This window comes from Myotis nattereri (genome assembly GCF_964212035.1).
Source record: "Myotis nattereri genome assembly, chromosome: 11".
Taxonomy (NCBI): domain Eukaryota; kingdom Metazoa; phylum Chordata; class Mammalia; order Chiroptera; family Vespertilionidae; genus Myotis; species Myotis nattereri.
Window position 1 is genome coordinate 46174578 of NC_138086.1, and position 25379 is coordinate 46199956.

General features: G+C 39.5%; 2 protein-coding genes across 2 annotated transcripts; one reads left to right on the forward strand and one right to left on the reverse strand.

Moving 5' to 3' along the window:
- Positions 1 to 1191: 1191 nt before the first annotated feature.
- LOC308526710 (tubulin alpha-1C chain-like) lies at positions 1192 to 2541 on the forward strand (the record flags this gene model as incomplete). The annotated part of the gene is made up of 1 exon (XM_081101901.1): positions 1192 to 2541. One exon carries the CDS (start codon positions 1192 to 1194, stop codon positions 2539 to 2541), a length of 1350 nt encoding a protein of 449 aa, XP_080958027.1.
- A 6049-nt stretch (positions 2542 to 8590) lies between these two features.
- TFPI2 (tissue factor pathway inhibitor 2) lies at positions 8591 to 12767 on the reverse strand. The gene is made up of 5 exons (XM_081102122.1): positions 12612 to 12767; positions 12208 to 12390; positions 11193 to 11372; positions 9787 to 9957; positions 8591 to 9211 (listed from the first exon to the last, which is right to left on the reverse strand). Exons 1-5 carry the CDS (start codon positions 12685 to 12687, stop codon positions 9135 to 9137), a joined length of 687 nt encoding a protein of 228 aa, XP_080958248.1. The 5' UTR covers positions 12688 to 12767; the 3' UTR covers positions 8591 to 9134.
- Between the last annotated feature and the right edge of the window lie 12612 nt (positions 12768 to 25379).

Sequence of the window (25379 nt, forward strand, 5' to 3'; positions counted from 1 at the left end):
GTATCTCTGGCTCCAGCATTAGCAAACAATATGAATCCCATGTAAGCCATCTTCCTTTGAAGGACCAGTTGATTTGGACAACTCACTGAAAAAATTACCCTTATAACAGCACAGAGAAGTGAAGCAGAGGTGCAGATGATTGCTGCTATTGCTTCCTGTTCCATAAAAGCTTAAGTAGGGAACATGGACAGAGAGCAGGCTTCTCCCTGAGTCTAAGGTTGAATGTCCAGATCTGTCATTTGCAACTGAAGAAGCCTCTCAGTTCCCACTGATCTTAAACTATCCAAGTGAAATTAACCAACTCTACTATCATAGATTGGTACTAGGACTTCCACAAGTCTTGAAGGTAGGATCTGGGGGGGGAGGGGGGGCGGCTGGGGGGGGGGGTCATATGATTTGATAAAATAAAGAAGATAGAAATATGACCCTACTGTATTCTTTGTGTTCCTGATAAATTTTTTACTTTACAGATGATAATTCTATGGGAAGTGTATATGTTATATAAATCCAATTAATGGGGTGGGATTATTTTTAACTTAAAAAAACAGTTTTTAAAACCTAGTTGAAGAATAAATGTACCCAAATAGTGAAGAAATTACTTTCAAAGAAAAATAAAGCACTGTGATTTCATTATAAAAATCAATACAACTCCTTAGAAAAGAAAGGCCAGAAATAACCAGTTGGGTTTTTTTTGTTTGTTTGTTTGTTTTTTAAAGAAGATCCCTGGCTTTAGTAGTTAAATGTTTAATACATTTTAGGACTATTGATTTAATAATTTAGAAATAGCCTGATTTTAAAGGTAATTATGTCCTTGAAGCATAATAACACTGAACCTTGAGATTAGGCTAACCTTGATTATTAGTTTTAAGAAATTACATTTGCATACAAAAGTTTGATTTAGAAAATAATATCTACCACATTTTATTTTAGGCAGGAATATTTGTTAAAAAGTTATAAATAGCTTTGTTTTGTTCACTTAAATTGTAGACTATATTTGAAACAAAAGTTTCTTTTTAGCAGGTAATAATTAAACTGATGATATTCCATCATTCAACTAGCTGCAATATATTCAAGAAATAGAAAAAGACTGAGAGACTTCTCCCCCGGACTCCTTAGTAGTCTGCCAGTGAGAGGTCCTTGTTACCATCCCCTCGCCGCCTCCAGGCCCACGGAGCCCTAAAAGTCTCAGTTATGCGTGAGTGCATCTCCATTCATATTGGCCAGGCTGGTGTCCAGGTTGGCAGTGCCTGCTGGGAGCTCTACTGCCTGGAACATGGCATCCAGCCTGATGGCCATATGCCAAGTGACAAGATGATTGGGATGGGAGATAACTCCTTCAACACCTTCTTCAGTGAGACAGGCGCTGGCAAGCATGTGCCTAGGGCAGTGTTTGTAGACCTGGAGCCCACAGTTATTGATGAAGTTCGTTCTGGTACCTACCACCAGCTCTTCCACCCTGAGCAGCTCATCACAGGCAAGGAAGATGCTGCCAATAACTATGCCCGTGGACACTATACCATTGGCAGGGAGATCATCGACCTCGTCCTGGACCAAATTCGGAAAGTAGCCGACCAGTGCACAGGTCTTCAGGGCTTCTTGGTCTTCCACAGCTTTGGTGGGGGAACTGGTTCTGGGTTCACCTCCCTGCTGATAAAACATCTCTCTGCCGATTATGGCAAGAAGTCCAAGCTGCAGTTCTCCATTTACCCAGCCCCCCAGGTCTCCACATCTGTGGTTGAGCCCTACAACTCCATCTTCACCACCCATGCCACCCTGGAGCACTCTGACTGTGTTTTCATGGTTGACAATGAGGCTATCTACGACATCTGTCTTAGAAATCTCAATATTGAGCACCCAACCTACACTAACCTTAACCGCCTTATTAGCCAGATTGTGTCCTCCATCACTGCTTCTCTCAGGTTTGATGGAGCCCTGAATGTCGATCTGATTGAATTCCAGACCAACCTGGTGCCCTACCCCCGCATCCACTTCCCTCTGGCCACATATGCCCCTGTCATCTCTGCTGAGAAAGCCTACCATGAACAGCTAACTGTAGCAGAGCTCACCCATGCGTGTTTTGAGCCAGCTAACCAGATGTTGAAATGTAACCCTCGCTATGGTAAATACATGGCTTGCTGCCTATTTTACCGTGGTGACGTGGTCCCCAAAGATATCAATGCTGCCATTGCCACCATCAAGACCAAACGTACCATCCAGTTTGTGGACTGGTGCCCCACTGGCTTCAAAGTTGGCATTAATTACCAGCCTCCCACTGTGGTACCTGGTGGAGACCTGGCCAGAGTACAGCGAGCTGTGTGCATGCTGAGCAACACTACAGCTGTTGCTGAGGCCTGGGCTCGCCTGGACCACAAGTTTGACCTGATGTATGCCAAGCGTGCCTTTGTCCACTGGTACGTGGGTGAGGGCATGGAGGAAGGAGAGTTTTGTGAGGCCCGTGAGGACATGGCTGCCCTTGAGAAGGATTATGAGGAAGTTGGAGCTGATAGTACTGAGGGAGGGGATGAGGATGAAGAGAATTAATCTGTTTGCTGCAATGTTACACTCCATGTCTTGAGACTGTCTTATTTCTGTTGTTCTGTGAAGTCCGTTGTGCTATAACTTGTCAATAAAAGTGATGTTTTATTTTAAAAATAAAAGTAAAAATAAAACACTGAGAATATATTCCTAAAATGTATAGCCAAATTCTCTGAGTGAAAAAAAAAAAAAGTATTTTACAAGTAAAAATTACCAAAAAAGATTAACATGTAACTGAGGAAATAATGTGAAGATTATCCAAAAAACAGGAGTGTGTAGTGGGATCCTACTTTAAAACAGAATGTAGAATATCAACTTATCATGAGAGTTATAGTGCTGTGATTCAGACGAAAAATTTCCAGGAGAGAATGGCTAAGAACAGTGGATAGACCTCTTCAGTACCCAATATCAAAAGAATCATCTAAGCAAAAGATTAAACTCTATTTTAGTTTTAGGGGGAACAGCTAGACTCAACTAAAAATCTCTAGCAATTTTTGTCTTTGCTAAAGATTCTATTTGCATCAAGTACTAGGTAACATAGGTTAAAAATGCATCCTTGGGTTAAGGAGCATAGGCTCTGAAGGTAGTGTCAACATATAATTTTTATTCTGCATGCATTATGAAATACGAATATAAGATCAAAGAAAGTTAAAAGAAAATTTGATCTATGGTTTTTAAAACTTAAAATATTATTTTAACATAATGGATTTCAAATTTAGGTAATTCGGATACTTAAATAGTAATCTCTTCACATACCCTCCAAAGACTGCACAGAATAATGAGCTAGAATAAAACTACCCATACTTGCATCTTGGGCAAAACTAAAAAGAAACACATACATTTCAATTTACATGTAACTGAGGAAATAATGTGAAGACTATCCAAAAAACAGGAGTGTGTAGTGGGATCCTACAATTGGTGAACTAGAATGTTACCCTGAGAAAAAGACAGTTTTACCCCAACTGCATCGAAGCCTACTGGGGGGAATTGGGATGGAGAAGAGACATGGAAGTTGTAGGACCAGAGGTGGCAGTCATGGGAAGTCACTGTTTAGGGTGGTAGTGATGAAAAGGCAACCAAAAAAAAACACACATACCTTATGCTAAGGCATAAAATAGTTGTCCTCAAAGTGCGATGCTAGTGTACATCCTAATCATCTGTAGCCATTCTTCCTAATGTACATATTTGAGTACCAACTCAAACCGACTAAATCAAACCTGTGGGCATGGGGCAATAGGAGCTGCAAATGTCCCTGGCTCCTCAGATGGTTCTCAGGCACATCATTTGAACAATCAGGTGGTATAACATGCTTTGGAAACTAAACATAATTTAGTGTAACCGAATTGTAGGTTACAGGTGACAGCGAAATGAGACAGATAAATCCAGAGAGGAATGTCATGATCTACTTGTAAGAAGTCTTAAATGACACACTAGGGGCTTAGACAGGAACATGAAGATCCAATAGGAAGCCACTAAAGTGTTTTAAACAGAAAAATAACCATATAAAAATTTTTTTTCAGAATTATTACCCTGGCATCAATGTGTATGGTTGGATATAGAGCAAACATAGGAAGGAAACTTGGGAGAATAATTTTCCTAAACTAAGATTAAAATAGCCTTGAATCGATACACTTGGCAGCTAATTGAACTGGTGAATGAAGGGAGAAGAAATAATTTTGGATGAATCTGATTCCCACATTTGCTTGCCTCCATCACTAAGTTTATAACAGAATATATAGACAAATAATATTTTAAAGCTACAACTCTGCACTTTTCCTTATATATATCACAAAACCTATATTTTACTAGAAACATGAAACTTGTAAAGACAAGTTCCTGCTACTTGGATGGAGTCCATAAGTTCCTAAGAAGCCCAAAGAAGGACTAATAGACATCCTGGTGTTGATTTTTGTGCTACACTCCCTAGGGACATCCCCCTCACTGGGAAGATTGTTAGCTAAAGGTCCATGAGACTGCTAGGGGAGATAGCATCTATTCTTGGAGGTATGTGAGCCAGGCAATCTTGAAGGCTCCATTGCAGAGTCTATGGTTGAACATGTGACAATGTGTGTGCATAAAGGAGGCATGAGTGGTAGTCCAGAGTAATTTTTTTTTTCAATAAAAGACTGTGTTATTTAAAGCTACCTTGTTCCTTTTTTGTCTTTTGGTGAATGAGACATTCCTTTTCATCAAGCTGTCTGATGCAACCACAATAATGACTTGTCTCCAAGCTGATGGTGGCAAAAAGGCATTTCCCTTAGATAGCAGAACATCCTACAACAGCTTTATGAAATAATCTTCATTAAAATAAAATGGCAGAGGTTTGGGGTATTAGAATAGTTGTATCAAAAGCATCTCCTTCCTACCCATGCCGAACTGAGAGCTGCGGCGGAGGGCTCTGAGTACAGGGAGATTCTAGGAAGCCGGTGTCAATCAAGCTTCTCTGTATCACTGGGAACCCCCCAAGTCCCAAAGGCTCTGTATCACTCATCCGACAACCCCAGAGCACACACAAGATCCTTCTGCCATGATCATTTTCAAAAACCACCACAAATAGTCATAATTCAACTAAAATTCCTTTAATGGCATCTGCTTTTATCTCTAAAAGCACTGCCTCCTCCTCCTCCTCCTCCTCCTCCTCCTCCTCCTCCTCCTCCTCCTCCTCTTTAAAATTTCATTGGTTTGTTAGAGAAGCTGAGCTCTTTGTCCTATCGAGTGTCCAACATTGTGAATTTGGCTGATGGACTTTTTGTGGTTTCTTCTAACTTGCGCCTTTATTCCCAAAAGTCCCCTATAATCGGACAATATGATAGTAAGATCTAGAAGCTTAATTAACTTCAGGTTCAGTTGTTTTTTTTTATCTCTTTCTATAGGATTACTTCATGGGAAGGGGTGTGCACTTCATATTACCTCACATTAGGTAGCCAGTACTGCCTATTGGCACACTGTTAGTGATGTTATAATTATTTATGGGTTCAGAGGCATTCTTCTGATTCCTCCATAATATTGTTCTTCATCAACCTGCCAGCCATGGTTTCCACATTCATGGATGATTGTTGCCCAGATGCATACGTTCATTGGGGGTATATTATAACACTTTAATACATGTATTATAGATTCTTTTATGAGTAACATTCTTTCATACACTATTTAGTTTCCTTTTGGTACAGCTTTTAAAGGATAAAAAAAGAGAAGGATAAATGCTTTATTTTTTTCTGTTTATTCATCATTTTTCAATGCAATGAGAATGTCCTAGAAATCTCCAAAAATGACCAACGAAGTGTGTGTGTACTTATGAACTAATTTTATATTCATATTTAAATACTTATATGTTGTGGTGGCTATTTGTTTTGATGCTCAGATTGTCGCATTTTAGTTACTCTCCTGTTGTTTGTTTTTTTCTGTGTGTGTGTGACATGATTTAGTAGTCCTTGGTAGCTTCCTTGCTTTCTGGAATAAGGTTGCCCAGATTCACCTTACATATTATTCTCCGTTCTAGACCTGGACTTAGCAGGTTCTCCTAGAGCCCTGGCCCTAGTTCCTTTTAGTGAAAAATGATATTTAGAGACCACAAGCTGGATAGTAGGTGCATTTACTGCTACTGGGCTGTCATTCCTTCAAGGACTTTTCAGTGGAAGAGTGGAAAAACATTTTTTTGGGGGAAAAATTTGAATTCATACTAATATTTGTAATTTCTATTTAAAAGTTGATGGTTTTTCCCTTAATTTCTTAATTTTATACTTATATATCTTTTTCTCTTAACACTGAAAATTGTGACTTCTAAAGAAATGTAAATATATTTTCTAACAGAAAATATAGTATAGCATAGTATTCTATATACAATAGCTTTAAAATAACAATATCAATATTACTAATAATGATGTTTGCTAAATGCATTTTCAAATTTCTTCAGAATTTACCTGAACCTTATGAGTGTATTCCCCAAAAGATATATAATCAAAATACTGGGTTTAAAAGTCACTGAAAAGAATTATATATCCTTTGTGTCATTATACTACTATTTGGTGTTCATTTGGGTTCATTAACTGGTTTGTTTCCAATTTTATAGGGAATGCCTTTTATTCTTTTTTATTTTAATTTGGGGTTTTAATTATGTAAAATATTTGCATGGTCTATGATCAAAACTATATAGCTGTGTACATTCACATACATTTTGTTCTTGTTGTTGTTAATCCTCACCCAAGGATATTTCTCCATTGATTTTTAGAGAGTGGGAGAAACATCTGTGAGACGGACATGGCTACAAAGAAAGAGAAAAGCATCTGTGAGATGGAGACAGAGATGAAAGTGGAAGATCTCTGTGAGATGGAGACAGAGATGAAAGTGGAAGATCTCTGTGAGGTGGAGACAGAGATGAAAGTGGAAGATCTCTGTGAGGTGGAGACAGTGACAAAGAAGAAAACCGTCTGTGAGATCGTCTCTGAGACCATGAAAGTGGAAGACCTCTGTGAAGTGGAGACGGTGACAAAGAAGAAGGAAGACATCTGTGAGATCGTCTCTGAGACCATGAAAGTGGAAGACCTCTGTGAAGTGGAGACAGTGACAAAGAAAGAGGAAGACATCTCTGAGATGGATGCAGCCATGCCCTCCTCATCCACATTCGACTGTGCCTCTGGATCAGGGCCGTCGCTGAATCTGCCTCCCAAGGTACGTGCCCTTGACTGGAATCTAACCTGGGACCCTTCAGTCCATGGGGCAATGCTCAGTCCATTGAGCCAAACCAGCCAGGGCTATTCACATACATTTTATCTCCTTATCTATCTAATCCTGTATCCTCCCTCCCCCAGAGACAACCACTTTTATTATCTTTATATCTTCTGTGATTTGTGTGTTTATACATATTGTTCTCAACCCTGTTTTTCTTAATGTATTCTGAGGATCAAATGATATCTATATAGATATTTTGCTCATTTCTCATCCATCATTTCTTCAACCAATCCCCTGTTTTATAAGCATCTGGTTTGTTTCCAGTTTTCAGTTATCCCCAAAAATGCATTAATGAATGTCCTCAGGCAGATACCATTTTATATTTTTATCACAATACCTTTAGGATAGATTGTGTTGTTGTTGTTAATCCTTACTTGAGGATATTTTTTCCTTTTTTTTTTTTTTTAAGAGAGAGAGTGGAGGGAGGGATGTGAGAGATAGAAAGGAAGAGAGAAATATGGATGTGAGACAGACACATTGATTGGTTGCCTCCTGCAAGGGCCCTGACTAGAGTCAGGGATCAACCTGCAACCCAGATACGTTGTGTCCTTGACCAGGATCTAACCCAGGGGTGGGCAAACTTTTTGACTCGAGGGCCACAATGGGTTCTTAAACTGGACCGGAGGGCCGGAACAAAAGCATGGATGGAGTGTTTGTGTGAACTAATATAAATTCAAAGTAAACATCATTACATAAAAGGGTACGGTCTTGTTCTTTTTTTAGTTTTATTCATTTCAAACGGGCCAGATCCGGCCCACGGGCCGTAGTTTGCCCACGGCCGACTAACCCGTGACCCTTCAGTGCAAAGGCCAATGCTCTAACCACTCAGAACACTGTCCAAGGCTGGAATTGATTTTTAAAAGAAGGATTGCTTAAACAAAGGGCAAATGCATTTATAATTTTGCTACATCAAGTTCATACTTTTAAACATATTAATATTGCCAAGAAAATGTAGGAACTAAAAAAATCTATTTATTATTGATAAAGAGAAAACTGTTTAACTGGAATGATCAGATTTATCAAGAATAATTTATTAGTGGGAATTTAAATTATTAAATTCATGCATAGTCTCTGGTGTAATGTAAATAAATGCCTTGAACAGTCAAACAATTTTAACTTCAGTGGTCTCCAATCCATTAAGTCTTAGGAAATAATGTAATAACAGGAAAACTATTAAAAGCCATCTATCAATATGTATACACAAACACAAACCTGCAAGTGGGGATGGATGGATAGATTGATGCATAGATAGATAAGGGGAGACAAAGAGAGAATTTTTTCCCTTGAGAATATTTCTGATTTTAATAAATTTCCAAGCTCTTTAATTCGGTCAAAAATTTATTTTATTATTTTGTAAATGATACCACAGAAATGGAAGTAAGTTAGCAGTGTCTAAATAATAGCACTTGTAATACTTCTTAAGCTATAGGTAAATATGCAAGTTTGTCACCTGGGACCTAAAATATAATCCAACTTTTAAATGTAAAAGAAAATGTATTTACTGGTCCTTCTTATGTTCATATGTATTAAAAGAACATGATTATGTTGTCTTTGTTTTTCAGTCGCAGTCATCGTCTAATATCAAAAAAGCAACCGCCAAAACTGGGTGAGTTATATTTGCTTTCTTATGCAGAGCAAGACTTCAACCTCATAAAAAATAGTTATATGGTAAATATAAAAATAACAGTTTCACATTTGAGTAGCAGCTAGTTATGTATAAAAATGGACAAAGTTTTTAAACAGTAACTTTGATCAATAAAAACTGGTAAATAAATCACTAATTATTCATTTACTCATGTTACCATATTATTCTTCAGATATAAGGCAATAATTGCATTCATCAGATGACATTAAAAAAACAACAGTTAATATCACTTCTTCTGAAGTTTCAGTCTTCTATCAGGAAAGAAAAACCTTGGCGTCTTCTTACTTATTTTCTTCCTCAAGGCTAAAGTCAACAACAACAAAAAAAAATCAACATCACATCGGGCTGTAGGACCACTATAAACCGCCATTTCCAATATGTTTACAAACCGACCTCATCTTATTTTTAGTGATTACAAAGTCAGTAGTACTGTCCACTCAGTTAATAGCATTATAACTTTTTTAAAAAAAATATATTTTATTGATTTTTTACAGAGAGGAAGGGAGAGAGATAGTTAGAAACATCGATGAGAGAGAAACATCGATCAGCTGCCTCCTGCACATCCCCCACTGGGGAAGTGCCCGCAACCCAGGTACATGCCCTTGACCTGAATCGAACCTGGGACCTTTCAGTCCGCAGGCCGATGCTCTATCCACTGAGCCAAACCGGTTTCGGCAATAGCATTATAACTTTAAAACACATTCTTAGCTAGCCAGAATAAGCATTTTCACAAAACCGGTCAGTACTAACATGCCATTTATGTAGACGTAGTCTGGAAATGGCAATATGCTATTAGTAAAATAGATACATAAAATATAATTTTGCTTATGAATTATTTATAAAGTTGGTTTAAAAACTGAGTAAGAAAAATTCACTACCTTTCATGCAAACACGTTTGCAGTCCTTCATGCTAACAAAGTTATTGTCATTCCCTCCACAGCCAGTATAGGTGAAGGCCTGGCAGGCATTGTGTCGGGGATTAAAGTGATAGCGAGTCACGTTAGCAGAGCATAGTCCCTCATCTCTTGGACTGTAGCAATATGACGGACCTTTATGCAAAAGACAATACAATTAGAAATACAGTGATACCGGAATTAATAAGCTGTGGTGGTTACTAAAGTTACTGGAGAAAATATAATCCCATGGAAGCTTCATGCTGAATCCAAGATACCATTTTAAATCATTTAAAAAGTGTGCCTCAAAATTCAAGAAAGCTTTACATGGTGTATTTTGTTAATTCTATCTTTTGATAAACTGAACAGCATTTCTTCTGAAGCTATGTCCTTATATCATTTGATTGTGTAAAGAAATGAAACCCCAAAAACAGATATGATCAGGTAAAAATGGGATGCATATCAAATGATAATATATGACATGTTTTGTAAACTTTCTCGTGTTGGTAGTTTTATTTTCAATGTGTTTATCAGTACTCCTTCCATTATTAATCATGAATACATGTATCTAATTCCCAGGTAGCCACTAAAACATTTACATTTACACAGACAATTTAAGAAAACATCAGCAACAACCATCTCCTCATTAATTCAAGCGTTTGCATATTCAACACAGTATTATAACTATAGAGATTTATCAAAGTCTCTGCCAACGCAAATTTTCCGTGGTTGAATTTATTTATCAACATGTATGTATCTCTGTTGTGCTTCAGGAAAATGCCTGTATTGTCTCTCTCTACAAATATTAAATGCTGCCAGAGTAACCCATTATTTAAGGGACTGTGTGTGGGCGTAGGGGACTGTAGATAAGAAATGGGGAGGAGAGGAAAGAGGGATAGAGATCTCTTTATGCTCCACAATTTGCAATTTCTAAAGGATACAGAAATGTAACCAAAAACTTTAGAAAGAAATTTTCAAGTTTCACCATCTTAAGTCTGTATACATTCTACTATTTTGTGCATACAATTGAGTCCATGCAAACCTGAGGTCATGGCATGCATTAATGAATACTTACTGTAATTTTATGTGTAAATCAAAGAGATGAGAAATAGTTTTAAAGAAACAATGCAGAGGAGGAAGCACAAACTTGAATCATGGCTTTGTTGCTTTGCAGGCCTGAGAATGTGGCAAGTTATTAACTTCTCCCAGCTTGTACTCTTATAGGTAAAATGGCAATAATAATACTCCCTCAGAGGGCAATAGTGTGAAGACTGATATTATATATGAAATTGCCACAACGCAAACCATGTGAATTTCACATTGAATTGAGTTTTTCACCCTAAAGTCTTAATAAAGAAATGAAATAGAAACACCATAAAAATCTTATTTACGTTTCCTTGGTACACAGAAGTCCCTGCAAGTAGCTTCATCCGGGAACTGGTTCCCACTTCGGTGGCACCCACCAGACGTGAATTTTTCACATGTCATGGAACTCAGATTGAAGAAGTAGTCCCCTCGGGACTCCCCACAATGCCCCTCGCTGACTTCCAAACGGCAGATTTTGGGAACTTCTAAGAAAAGGACAAAAAGCAGTTCAAAAATTAGTCTCCTCAGTATTACTTTCCAAATTTTACTCTATTTTCAGAAACAACTGGGTGGGGGAATGACATCATATTTAGTGCTGGGATAGTAAATCCCCCAAAGGCTGTCCATTCTAGGAAGCAGCTATTTAGCTTTTTTGTTTTTTTAACCTAAGTGTCTGCAGACCTGACTGAGCTGTGATCTTCCCAATTCAATAGGAAGACCGTTCTCTCAGAGAACACACGAAGTTAAATAAGTTATCCACAGGAATATGCACTTCCCCTGACTCCATTCATTGAACGGAAAAGCCCCATGTTCTGTTAACAGGCCTTCACAGGAAGAATAAACATAATCAAAATAGGAAACAGTATCTTGAACCTCCACTATATCCTTTTATGCTCACACAGACATGTTTGGCTATGAGGAGACAAAAGCAAGGTTATCATTAGCTAAATCACAGTTAAATAATAGAACCCACTAAATGTATTTCAGATCGATGGGTAATTGACAGGAGGAAATGGTGTTCTCAAGGAGGCGTAGAAACTGCAGGCGTAGAATTAATGACAAATCCAGAAAAGCACGCAGGCTGCACCTCATACATTGCACCCTGGCATTATTTTGCCCTAAGGTGGCATCTTGCCCTGCGTCTGCGCAGGCACGGAATTATGATCCATGCCAATGAGGAGACAGACAGCGCGTCGCAAACTTGTGATGACTTCAAAGCAGCGGGCCCTGCTCCGTCTTGGAGAGAGTTCGGGCTCACCCTCAGACAATGGGACCTGGAGAGCTCGCTGCTCCTGCTGGCTGTGCATGCCCGCAACTTACTCTCTATCCTCCAGCAAGCTTCCTCGCAGGCCTCCCGGGTTTCGAAGTTGTTGGCGTTGCCCTCGCAGCCCCCGTACATGAACTGGCGGCAGCTCTGAGTGTACCTGCTGTAGTAAAAACTGGGGATCCGGGCGCGGCAGGGCCCCACCTCCGGGGGCAGGAGGCAGATCTCCGCGTTGTTTCCTACGGGAGGGACAGAGAGCCCGGGAGAGGGAAGATCAGCCACTTTCCCGGGGAGGAGAGGTTTCCCCGGCGCAGAGGGCCTCTGCAGAGAGAGAAAGTACACACTGGGGCGGCTGGCACCTGGGCAAAGTAGGGGAGCGAGCCGGAGGGGGGCACCCTTGCCACGGCAGCTGGGCCCGGAGGAAGCCAGAGGGATGAGGGGGTCCTGGATGGGGCGATACCTAGGGGATCCTGAGCAGCCGTTCCCATCAGGAGCAGGGGCAGAAGCCACAGCCCGAGGGTCCAAAGAGGGTCCATGGTGTCCAGGTTCGTGGAGCCCGCGGGCGGAGGATCCCCAGAGTGCCCGGCAGGAGGAGGGCGCGCAGCGTGCGGCTCGGAGGCCTGTGTGCGGGGCGGTGGGTGTGGGCTTTATGTAGGGGTGAGTGTCCTCCCGACCCCGGACGGGGCGGGGCGTGCCTGTGGGGAGCCCGGCAGGGAGGCTGATTCACGCCCGCAGGCGGTGATCCTGGCACTGGAGGGTGTGTGCTGGGAGAGGAATTCCCCGCCAAGTTGAACCTGTCTCCCCAACTTTCTCTGGCGTCCAGCGGGAGTGACCACATGGGGCATTCTGTGTCAGTGATGGGAAATGGACAACGTAGAGGGAAGTAATTAATCAGGTTCCAGCTTGTAGCCTCGCCCTGAAGACTGAATCTACCTTTGAAAGCATGAAGTCCACGTATTTCAAAGGCAGGGAGAAAGTGTGAAATTCATGGGGCCGAGGCTCATGATAATATACCCTTTCATTAGATTAGAAATTTAAGTATATGTGTATTTACATTTATACGGCTATACATACAGACACTTTTCAGTCGAGGTCCACATTACATTTAATAAAAGGCTCATCATATATCTTTAGTGTAGTTTCAAGAATTTTTCATAACTATGTATACCTTTGTAATCACCACTCTAATCAAGAATTAGAACATTCCCAGCACCCCGGAAAATTCAGTCATACCGTTTTCCAGACAATCCTTCCATCCCCAGGCCAGAGGCAGCCACTCTTCTGGTCACCGTAGAATGGTATTGCCTGTTCTTGAGTCTCATGCAAATAAAACCATAAAGCAAGTACTATTTTGTACTTCATTTGCTCCGCTGCTTTTTTATTTTTATTTTTGTTTTGTTTGAGACACATCCATTTGCTGTGTAGTTTGGTTCCTTTTAAATGCTGAGGAGCCTTCCAATTAGTGAATATTCCACAAATATCCTGTTATTGGACATTTGTGTTGTTTCTAGTTTGGGATTATTATGCGTAAAGCTGCTTAGTGTGTACATACAACTTGTATTACTCTTGGGTAAAATATTTAGAAATATTAGAAACTGCCAAATCGTTTTCCAAAAATGATAAGACCATTTTACACCCCCATCAAGCACGTGTAAGAGTTGTAGCTATGTTTTTTTGAGCAGGACAGATCAGTCCCTTCTCACACAGTGTCAGTACATGTGTTAAAGTTCATTACTATTCCTTTGGCATATTGGCCTGAGTCTAACTTTGTTTTAATCCTCACCCAAGGATATTGGAGAAAGAGAGAGAGAGAGAGAGAGAGAGAGAGAGAGAGAGAGAAACATGTTTGCCTCCTATACGCACCCTGAACAGAGATCGGACTGCAACCTTTTTGGTGTAGGGGATTATGTTTCAACCAACTGAGCCACCACACTGGGGGAGTCTAACTTTTTATTTATATAAAACAAATTATCTACTCTGGTATTTTACATGAAATATTAAAGATATTTTGGAGGCTATTTTGAAGAGTTCTCTTGATGAATGTGACTTCCCTTCCTCCTCCTTTTCTTCTTGTTCCATTCAATATTCTCAATTCCTGGCTTCTCCTGAGGAGATGGAAGCAAATTTACAGGATTTCTCATCCAAATTTCTGAGAATCCCTATGCTCACAGCAGTTAATAGTCTGGCTATTTTGCACATCATAGCCTCTTGTGCTAGTTTTCAGTTATTCTGACATCATGGCATAGAATCATATTCCTAAGGAAAACCAGCCTGGCTGGAAATACTCAATGTCCTTTATGCTGTCAGTTACCAGATATTTATGGTTAAGAATGACAGAAATACAAGGATAGATGTTTAACAACCAGCTTTCCAGGAAGAAGAATGGAGCTGGTTTGCATAGTTTATTGATTTCCATGTTGCAAATGCCCCCGCTATGACCAATTTCAACCCTCAGTTTGTCAGAGCCAGTGTAAGCTGGCTCTTAGCACACCAATGAATGAGACAGCCAGCTGGTTTTAGAAAGACACATTCATAAGAGAATCAGATTAGACCCTCCCAGTACTTCCCAACTATTACCAGGGGAGGGAAATTTTTACCAAACATTTCATCGGGATCATGTTCAGGAGAAAAGTTAATTCCACTTCAGATTTACCTATTTCCATTCTTCTGAATATGATTAAATGTATCTTCCAAATGAACTACAATTAATTGGACTGATTTGGAGTCAAACTTGTCATTCAGCATTGACTATTGTCCCTTCTGTTGTTTGTTCTCCACTGCTGGCATTTTTTGATCATTTTTTGCTTCATGTAAAAAGAGGAATCTTTTGAATTAGGACATAATATTTTGGGAAATTGCATGATGTGTCAAAGAAGACCTGGATTTTTATCCCTTGCTCCTTTGGACCAGTTATATAAACTCTCTAAGGCTCGGTTTCCTTATTTGTAAAATGGATAGAATAAGTGTGCCTTAGGAGTGTGCTTTGAGGATTAAAGGGAAAGTGCCTAGAGTAGACGCTCTGAGAGACGTGCTTCAGCTCCTCACACACAGGTGCAGAATCCACCCCGATCCTCTCATGGCCCAGTTCCTATTGTGCCTTGGCATCAACCACATTCAGGGAATAGAGCCATAGGAACCGTTCTTGTAGGACTGAAATCTGTGACTTGGCTCATATCAGCTCTTCTCTTTGGCTGAGGTCAGAGACCACCTCTCTGCCTAGAAGGAATCACACAATCAGACCTCACTCTGTGATGGTCTCTTCTGGAGAAAGGAGTTTCAGGGTCTCTCAGCCAGAGCAGAGTACTCAGTCTACTCAGGCCTGCTGTGTAAACACATGGAGGGGAAAGGGAAGGGACGGGAAGAGGCCAAATCCAGGCTTTTCACCATCCCTCTGTGGTGCAGAGTCTGTGTCTGAAACCTATGTCCAGAGATATTCCCGAAATGTTAGTTTCTTTCCCTTGTTCTGTGCCAAATAGGGTGCATCTTTAACACCTCTGTGAGTACAGAGCAAGGACAGGGAAGAAGGAGCGTTGAACAAGCAGGGTCGTTAGAAATCTGAGATCATCAAGCCAGGTTATCAGAAAGGAAATTGGTCCTCTTATTGTGAATCACTTGAGTACTTTCATGTCCATGAAAAAAAAAATAAATAAATAAGTCTTCCAATGTAAAGGAGAATCTAAACTTCCTGGAACTACTTTAAATTACTGAATTTATCCATGTGACCACCACAATCAGCCTCCACAGGGATGTCATTGTACTTCTATCCCCTTAAACCAGTGTCTAAGCCAAAGGTTACAACATAGCTGAGGAGAGCAATTCCTTTACCCAAAGTCAACAGGAAATGCAAAGCTGGAGGGGACTGGGAAGAACAGTCACCCAGACTGATTTGTCATTGCAATACCAAGTGACAGCTTGGGTGATTGCAGCTAAACACAGAGGCTCAAAGTCGTTTGGAGTTCTGCAAAATAAGGCCTGGAGTTCTTACAATTAGAATGCCGAACGGAACTATAAATAAGGTCTGTTCCAGTATTTCCATTTTACAGAGTTACAAAATTACTCCTAGAATTCCCAAGTCTTTGGCTTGATGTTCTATCCCCTGAGAACCTCCCAGGCTTGGGAGATAACTATGAATTCAAGAAAAGGATGGAGGCACATGATCTTCCTCGCTGTCAGACACCTTAGAGAGGTTGGCATGTCTAGCCTATGAGTGAAGGAAGAGAATTCATTGAGCCCAGTGATTTGGGGATCCATATTATAAAAAACAGTTACTTAAGGAGTTGCACTGGTAACTCATTAAAAAAAGTTCTTGCTGCCTGTTAGTTTAAGCCCTGACAAAATAAAGTCTGAAGTGAGTCCAGCTGGCACCAACGAAGAGTTTACACATCTGCTAAGAAATCCAGTTAATCTCTTCTAAGAGATTAGGGGTCAGGAGGATTTTGTTAAAGTTTAGGCAACTGCTTCACCAGTGAGGCATTTTTCTAGCAAGTTGGGCGTGTAGGAAATGTTTATCCAGTGTGCCCTCTGTCTGACTCAGAGCACATATGTGAGTGTTATTATACAGATTGGTGCCATGTGAAAGGAGGAGACATTCCCTATGCTTAATTTTATTAGGCTCATTCTCCCTAGAAAGAACGAGATCCTGGAGTGTATAATGTGTCTCCTACCATGGTCATCCTTTCATTCACCTATTTAAAAAAGAAGCAAATTAAATATTTTAAAAGTGCCAAACTTTGTGCTAGGTATTTGGAGTGAATAAATACATTAGGAATCTCATAACATAATAGGGTGGACTGATGAACATGATATAACCTAGTGTTCTTAGCACACCATTAAAAATATGGGCCAGGTCCTATGGGATCACAGAAGAGGAAATAAATAAAATTAAGCAAGAGCTTGATTCAAAATAAAAGCCAACCTACACCAACATATCTAACATTCCATCTTCAATACTTATGGGACACAGAGACTCATTCCTTCATCAGCTAGTTGCTTTGGCTGGTTCTTTTAGGAGCTGTGGTTCTAGCAAAGCATTGTCTTCTACAGGAGGGCAGAATCTCTGAAACCCCTTTCTCTTCTTGCTACGTGTATGCTTCCTCAAATGTCGTGCTTACTTAGGATGCTGGCCATCTTTTCTCTCGCCCAGATTATTGTATATTTAACTATGTAGGACATTCAGAAGGTTGGGCTACATTTTGGACTATTTAATCCAAGACCTTCCCTGCACAGTGCAACCTCACCACTCACCCAGAATTCTAGCCTGGGCTACCAGTCCACAGGAGATTGGCATGACAAGAATGGAGAAAGGCAGAGAAATGTTCTGTTCCCCTAATTTCTGTATACCATGAGGGACCTCTACAGCAGTAACTGTAATGATGGATATAATGATTTTTGAGAGTTTGCATTCTACTTTGTATTTGTTAGTTCATTAAATCCCCTGGAGTAACCACTTAAGGAAGGTCTGTAGTCTCCCCACTCTCCTAATAAGGAAGCTGACGTTCTAGATTGATATGGGACTTGGCCAAAGCTATGCAGCTAGCACAGTGCATCGGAATCAGGATTCCCTGGGCTCACTCTGCACACATCTTTTTTGTCTACATGACTGAGGACCAAATTCAAGTTTATCATATACAACATATTCTCATAACCCTAGTTCAGTTCCTGTACAGCTCTATCTCAGAAATCTTTCTCACTCAAACATAACGTTTATCATTGAGAACAAATAGGTAGCTACAATTTAAATATGTTGTTATAAAGCTCTAAGAGAGACATCTGCCAAAGTTGATAATCAGATTAGAGGATTGAGAGAGTTAAGTACTAAAGTCTTTATTTTCAGGGTTATATTTAGCAGAAAGTAATGGACCTTGACCTTTCCAAGTATAAAACCACCCTTTCTTGTAAAAATACTCTCATTTTTTTATACTCTATCCCAAACCCCATGTTAGTTATACTTTACTTACTAAGGAGGCCTAAGCCCGCCAAATGTTCATTTCTTATAGCTTCATGTGGAAAAGCTTTGTATCTTAAATCACATGAGAGGGTCAACCCTGCCTTTTGGAAGAGGCCGTCGCTGCAGTTTGAAAGGGGCATACATATCCTAGGACTCTCACTATTTTTTTCCCTTATTGACTTTTAGTGGGGAGGAGGGGAGGTAGAGTTGAACTGAAAGGTCTGAATTAGTAGAGAGTTGAGTACACTATTTTACTTTTCTTCTTAGCCCCTATCACACTCTGATACAAGGTGGGTTTGATTCTTTTATCTTGTTCATGGTTTTGTTTTCCTTATTATAATGTAAGTTGTAAGTTTTTTCCTCTGCTTTACCCTTAATCATCTATATTGAATAGTGTCTAGCACATAATAGTACTATAAGAAATAAGGAAATTTATACCCACATGATTACAAGTTTATTATACATGACACAGTTGACTTGTATCTGAAAAAATGTGTCAAAGTGAACGTTTGTAACTCAAAATACTTAAAGTATACTGGCAACATTTCTATTTCAAAGAATCTATGATTGCTCTCTGTATAAAACAAAGGATTTCAAAAACTAATTTTAGTAATTTTCCCATAATATAGCCCTTAAAAATTAAATATTTGTCCAGTTTTCTTCCAAATGTGCTAATCTATAAAGTATAAAAAAAGAAAGCAGGTAGTCTTTGAACTTCACACTAGCCTGTTTTAGTTATAAAATAAAATTAGCAAGAAACCTAATGGAAACTCTTAAAGATGCTGGTGAGACACTTAGGCTACCAACATCCCCTCACCCACATCCACAAAAACCAGTGAAAAACCATAAACTACCTAAAATATTTTCAAAAGTCCCTCTAGGGGGCAATATTGCCCCCATTGAGAACCACTGTTTCAAGGATAGGGTAGGACTGTGAGAAATGTCCTTCCCCTCCTCTTCTATTTGTGCTTAGCTCTTCTAATGGTAGGATGGAGGGAGATGCAAAAGGCAAATGCCTTCTATTTAATGGGGGTATGTTTCTCCTCTGGGTTAGCTTAGCTACTACCTTAGCCTGTTGATCTGTATGTTTTCAGTCTTCTCCTTATATTCTGATAAAGGTGGGATTAGGATGCTTGGTAAGAGGGCCAGCAATCTGATCTAGCCCCACTTAGGACTTCCATGGAGAGGTAGCCCTACCTGAAAGCATAGAATATAAGCAGCCCAGGCAGCAGGGTAGGAATGGGAAAGGGTGAGTAGTAAACTCTGCTTGTTGCTCTATGTAATTGTGGAGTATAAAAAGACAAGTCTCTTTATGCTAGTTGAAAAAGGGTAACTGAGAGAAGTGTGCTGGAGTAGAAAACACATCAGGCCAGAATACAAATACCTAAGTAATAGCGCCAGCTCTATTGCCACCCATTGTATGATTTTGGATATTTTAATATTTTGGATATTTTAATTCTCTAGACAACCTTTGACTCATCAACCAAAATTGGATAGAGATTAAATTAGAGGATGTTATATCTGAATTCTTTAAACCCTTGAACTTAACACAACTCTGGGCAGTTGGGCTCTCCTTATAGACAGTATATACTACTTTTATCTGTGTGTCTGGGTGTCCTTGAGAAAGGTAAGAGTTTTGCTCCTCACTCTTTAAATTTACAGAACAATAGGCAGTAGTAAGTACATAAAAGTTATGAAAGATATATGTGCTCTTGTAAAGGCCCTTATTATCCATAGTGTCTTTGATTTCTTAGAAGCAGAGCCAAGATGGACCCTTGTCCAAGTGATTCATGGAGGGTGAGCTCTCAGGAGAAACATCTGAAGGAAGGAGGAAAGCAGGATGAAGCAATAACAGTTAGGCAAATGTGGGGTTTCAGATGTCTAGCTTCATCCTGAGCCCATGGGTCTCAGTTACACCAAGATTCTTCAGCCCAGAGTCAGGTGTTCTGGGCTATGAGAACCTCACTTCAGCCAGCCGTTTACGACTGGTCACCTACGGGGGCCAGTAGTATCCCAGGCATCACCTGTTGAAGTGGTTCCCATAAGCCAAGGACAAACCTATGTAGAAGGTTTTCCCTTGGCGGTCAAAACCCACAGCGGTTGGAAAGATGATGAATACCCACTCCAGAAAGGAGAATCTGGGCAGGGCACCAAGAGTATCTACTAGGCCTGGTATTAAAGGAGCCACATCATGTCCTCATGCTATCCTTTAAGAGCACTTATAATGCCACCTATCAGTAAGTGACATGAAAGACAGCACGGTCTGGATAAAAATTGGGCCACAGAGACGAAAGAGAAAAAAGTGGAGATTATAAGCATGATGTCATTGGCTCTAATGAAATATCTTCCAGGCAATTTCATATAGATACCACTAAGCTACTGTGCCATCTTTCCCATGGCCCACAGATATAATGAAGGAGAAGAGATTACCGAGAGTGCAAAAGGAAGAGTCTATTCTTTTATGATGATATCGGCAGACCAAACTCACTAGGCCCCTATATCTTGCCACATTTGCTCATCGTTGCTGTCTAAATCTTTGAGACGGTTACATACAAATTCCAAGTACTCTAATGCTTTGAAGTAATGTGCTCATTATTTTTCAGTAACCAAGTTGTTTGTTCACTTTATTTCCATTTTATCGGTGCCTATTTCAATCCCATACTTATAAAGAATTTGCAATGACACTTTTTTATGGTTCTCTGTTAATACCAGATTAAATACTCTAGTGATTTAAGGGATTAATGGGGAGTCCTCAAAATGACCTTAAACAAACTTAAATGGCATAAATCATATAGTGGAGGGCTTTGGAGCTGGAGATGAGGGTAGGAAATCCAAATTTTGACACTGTGGGGGAAAAAAGAAAAAAATCAAGGAAAAGAAGGAGGATCTTTGGGTATTTAAGATTACCTACTGACTACACTGACCTCCCCTCACAAACCTACTAGCAGGTGTTTAGAGTCTAGTGCTTGGTTTAATCATATTAGTGAAGATTATAAAGAAGCTTTAAAATCCCAAGACTGGTGTTCAGTGCTAGGATTGTTCGGAGAGCATTCGTGAGAAATTGATTATCAAACACACAGAGAAAGAGACAGTTCACTCAGCAAGTTAAGAGCTGAGGGAAGGGTTGGCGAACATTGACTTGAAGCAAGTTCCACAATCCAGGTGTATGAACTAACTTTCTACCTTTTAGCAAGAAAAGGCTGCCAGAAGTCGATATGGAAGAAATGGCAGAAAAGGAGAGACTGAGGAAGGAAGTTGCGCAGCTCCGCAGAGAAGCGGCACTGGAAAGAATGAAGGTAAATTGTTTTCTTTTGAATTATATTTTCAACTGGAGATACTGTAGGATTGGCCAGATTAGAAACCACTGAAAGAGTACAGAATTTGCTACCCCCAAATATGCCTCTTTGGTATAAGGATTACTTTAGTCTGATTATTGTTGAGAAACAGCAGACACAGGAGAAGCTCTGAAAACGTAGCAGAAGTTGCCCTTTGGTAAGAGATTTTGACATTTATAAGGGAAATCTCCATGTGTGAGGGTGTCCCCTCTCTGTACCTGGAAGAGGAGGGTGACTAAATCTCTAGAAACTATTATTAAGGGCGGTAAGGACTTCAATCTGTACAATCTTATCCTAGTTTGCTGGGCTTTGCCTGGGAACCTCTCATAAAAGGTCCTCAGTCCCACCCTCCCACCCATCTTTTATCTTCAGATGGAGGTGGTATATAAGGAGCTGCCTTGGGCCATTTTGGGGAATTACTCAGTTTTCCTGAGTATCCCCATGGATACAGAAGGTATACATGTTATTAAACTTCTGTTTGGTTTTTCCTATTAATCTGCTTTTTAAAAATTTATTACAAGGGCTTTTGAGCCAAGAACCTAGAAAGTTAGGAGGAAAATTATTTTTCTGGCCCCACACCATTCACTGGAGAGGTTCAATGGAGTTAAAAATAAATTGTGCAGGTAAAAATTTATCAGAGATTAAGAAAATGAATAATCACAATTATATCTTGATTTAGGTTTAAATCAAAGAATTGGCAAACTATTTTCCATGATCCAAATCCAGACGTTGCCTCTTTTTGCATGACCACTAAGTTAAAAATGCTTTTACATTTTTAGAGTTGTTAAAGAAAAGAAAAGAAAAGAAAAGAAAAGAAAAGAAAATGAGATAATGACCATATTTTGGCTAAGCAATAAAATAAAGTAATGCATATTGGCCTTTTGGCCTTTTGTTTTTATCTTTCTAAATTGAGAAGCTTCTCTTTATTTGATGCAAATCTTTGATATTGTTCAAATACTCTTAACCAAGAAGTCATCGCCTCTAGTACTCTCATAGCCAGTAATGAATGAGTACATTCTATTCCTTCTTTAGAAGCATAAATTAGTTCAAGCACAAGAACTCATAGTTCCTCCCAAAAACATCTGACAAGTCTTGGAAATGGTTATCAAGAATTCTCTGCCATTAAAGGAGAATAAATGGCAAAGGCATAAAAGTTCCCATGGAGTTTAGAAAATGTAGATATGTATTTTAGATTTGCTCATTTTAGGAAAGTTAGTATAAACAAAAGCTCCTTCACAAGTGTAGTAATAAAAGTATATTTTTATGTATTTTTTTAAAACTCATTTTATCAGGCCAAAGTGAAAAAAGGAATGTATTATCTTTAAACTGTGCTCAATACTCTTACTCCCAATAAAAATAAGAATTTTGGCTTTTTTGATGTTTACAAATATCTCACACTTCCCTGTTGCCCTTCCTATAGAGGCAAAATGTATTTTGCTAGAAAGATAAAATTAAATCTATACACAGCAGAAAAGCTTGGAGCATAACCAAAAAGTTCAACTCGTTACCTTTATAATTTCAGGAATATAAAATAAAATTTTGGAGGAAAGGAAAGTTATTTTTTTCTTCTTTACTTAAAACATCCAAAAGGTGTTTATTATTTATATATTCAGGATTGTGGTTTTGTAAGGCAATTTGGCTGTCTTCATGTTTATTATTCACTTGTGGCAAGTTCACCAAGGAATTTTTACTTGTAGTAAACAGTGCATACATCACCATCTGTCGGGTTTTGAGTTCCTTTTTCTGTTCTTTAACATCTTCTTACTCTTAGAAGTCAAACTAATTTAATCTGAGACTGCCGAACACACACACACACACACACACACACACACACACACTCACACACTCACACCACGGAACCTCCAGGTCCTGAACCCAACACTCTGACAGAGGATGACATAGTGTCATTACAGGATGGCTAAGTGGATGGGCTCTGGAGCCATATCTCTGGTTCAGATTCTGACTCCACGACTTACTCCCTGTGTAACACTCGCCTAAGTTATCTAACTTACCTGTGCCTCTGTTTCTTCTTCTGTAAAATGGGCATAGTGACAATATCTAATGCAGAGGGCAATTGGGAGGAATAAGTGGGAAATATATACAAAATTCTGAGTGCAATGCCTAGTATATGGCAAGTACTTTCTACCATTATTATTTTTTTAGTTGCTATTAATATCTATGAACCAGACTGGTCCACAATATACCTCGACCTATTTTGTTGTCAGGGTACAGTATGGTCAGCCAGCCAACTCTGCATCCAGTTCCTAAAGCTGGGAGATTTGCAATGATTATAAGTCAGTGCAATAGGCAGACTAAAGATAATCTTTGGAGTGATGGCTAAAAATAGCTACCATTTTACTGAGCATCTTTGTATGCCAGGCACTTAATGCAGCTAGTGTTGCTCTTGCTATTTCATAGAGGAAGTAACTTAACTTGAACTAAGATACATAGTTGGTCAGAGGGCAGAGCCAAAATTCAAACCTGGAGTGGCCTGAATCCATTGTGAATGCTTTCCACATACCATGGAACCCTGAATTAAGCCATATGCACTGATAAGAAGCCTCGCTGAAATAATTTTAAACACATACATTCACACAGAGATCCTAGCCAGACGCTGTCAAAGTCCTGCATTAGGACAGCAACTTAAACCTCTGTTCCTGACTTCTGGTTGGAGCCAATGGGCTGGTGTTAGGAGGAGAGGAAAAGAAAAGTGAATTTAAATCTCAATTTTGAATTTTTGAGGAAAAAACCAAAGTGAACCTAAATGACTGTCTATTTCAAAAGTGTTTACAAACTTCACGTTTCATTCTATGAAGGAGCCACATAACTGATGCCTTGCCCCAGTTAGAAATGATTTGTTCTGCGATGTAAGTAATGAGTTTGCAGAGTTGTAATCTTACGACTAATGTTGCTTGGAATCTGTGTCCAAAATTGGCATAGAGATTTTATTTAAATAAACAAAAACGAAATTGGTTTCATAACTTATGAAATGACCACTTAATGGACTGCCAAAAATGAAGTTTTTTGTGTTAATGTCTTGAATGATATATTAAGTGAAAACAAAGCAAGTTGAAAGTTAAACAAATGAATACCTTGTTCCCATATGTACCTATCAATGTACACACACACACACACACACACACACACACACTGATATTATATATGTATAAAACATTGCCTCTCCCTAAAAGATATGTTAAAGGGTACATTAGCAGGCTCTGGCTGTGTCCGTTAAGGTCCTAAAGCCTGATTCTTCATAATGGTGCAGAGGAATGAGGAGCAAGTTTATAAATGAAACAGCTTATTCAGTTCAGCGAATATTTATTTACTGAGCACCAACTAAATGTAGGCTCTGCTCTACATGCCTGGGATCCATGTGAACAAATCAGCCAAAGGTGCCCGATCCTTTGGAGTTCACCTTCAGGTACATTGTCATGATCAATCACTGTAGATAGGATTAAAATGAAATTATCTGTGTATACTTCTGAGATTCCAGCAGGGTTGATAAGCCTGGAATTTAACAATTATTCATTCCCTCCCACTTTTACAGGTCACATTTTTGGAATGAGGAAAAATATTTCATTAATATTCCCTCCGGTGACATTCTTGACTTGTGTTGCCAGCTGTGTTCTGATCTCTGTGTCTGCTGGGAGCCCTTAGCTGGAGTGTGGCCAGCTGTTTATTCTCTGCCAGGAGATATCCAGGAGGGGAGGGGAGGGAAGGGGAGGGAGCGGAGGGAGCGGCTATTTCCTCTTCTCTTCTAAAAAGTACCTAAGTGTGGACAGAAAGCAGAATCCCATTAGAAAGATAGAACACACAGAAATTAGTATTGTAAATACATTCCTGGATTCTGCAGTTTTGTATGTTAAACCAAATGAGTCCTCTCTCTCTGCTTTCCTTTAAGGTGTCCCAATGTTGTGAAGACCTGCGGGAGTACGTCCTACAA

What these genes read in the sequence shown, in the direction of transcription:
- TFPI2 (XM_081102122.1), bottom strand. Translation starts at nt 12,687, where the DNA reads ATGGACCCTCTTTGGACCCTCGGGCTGTGGCTTCTGCCCCTGCTCCTG. An exon ending in GGCTGCTCAGGATCCCCTAG is followed by an intron (nt 12,391 to 12,611) that starts GTATCGCCCCAT and finishes TCCCTCCCGTAG; the next exon opens with GAAACAACGCGGAGATCTGC. An exon ending in AGCTTGCTGGAGGATAGAGA is followed by an intron (nt 11,373 to 12,207) that starts GTAAGTTGCGGG and finishes TCCTTTTCTTAG; the next exon opens with AAGTTCCCAAAATCTGCCGT.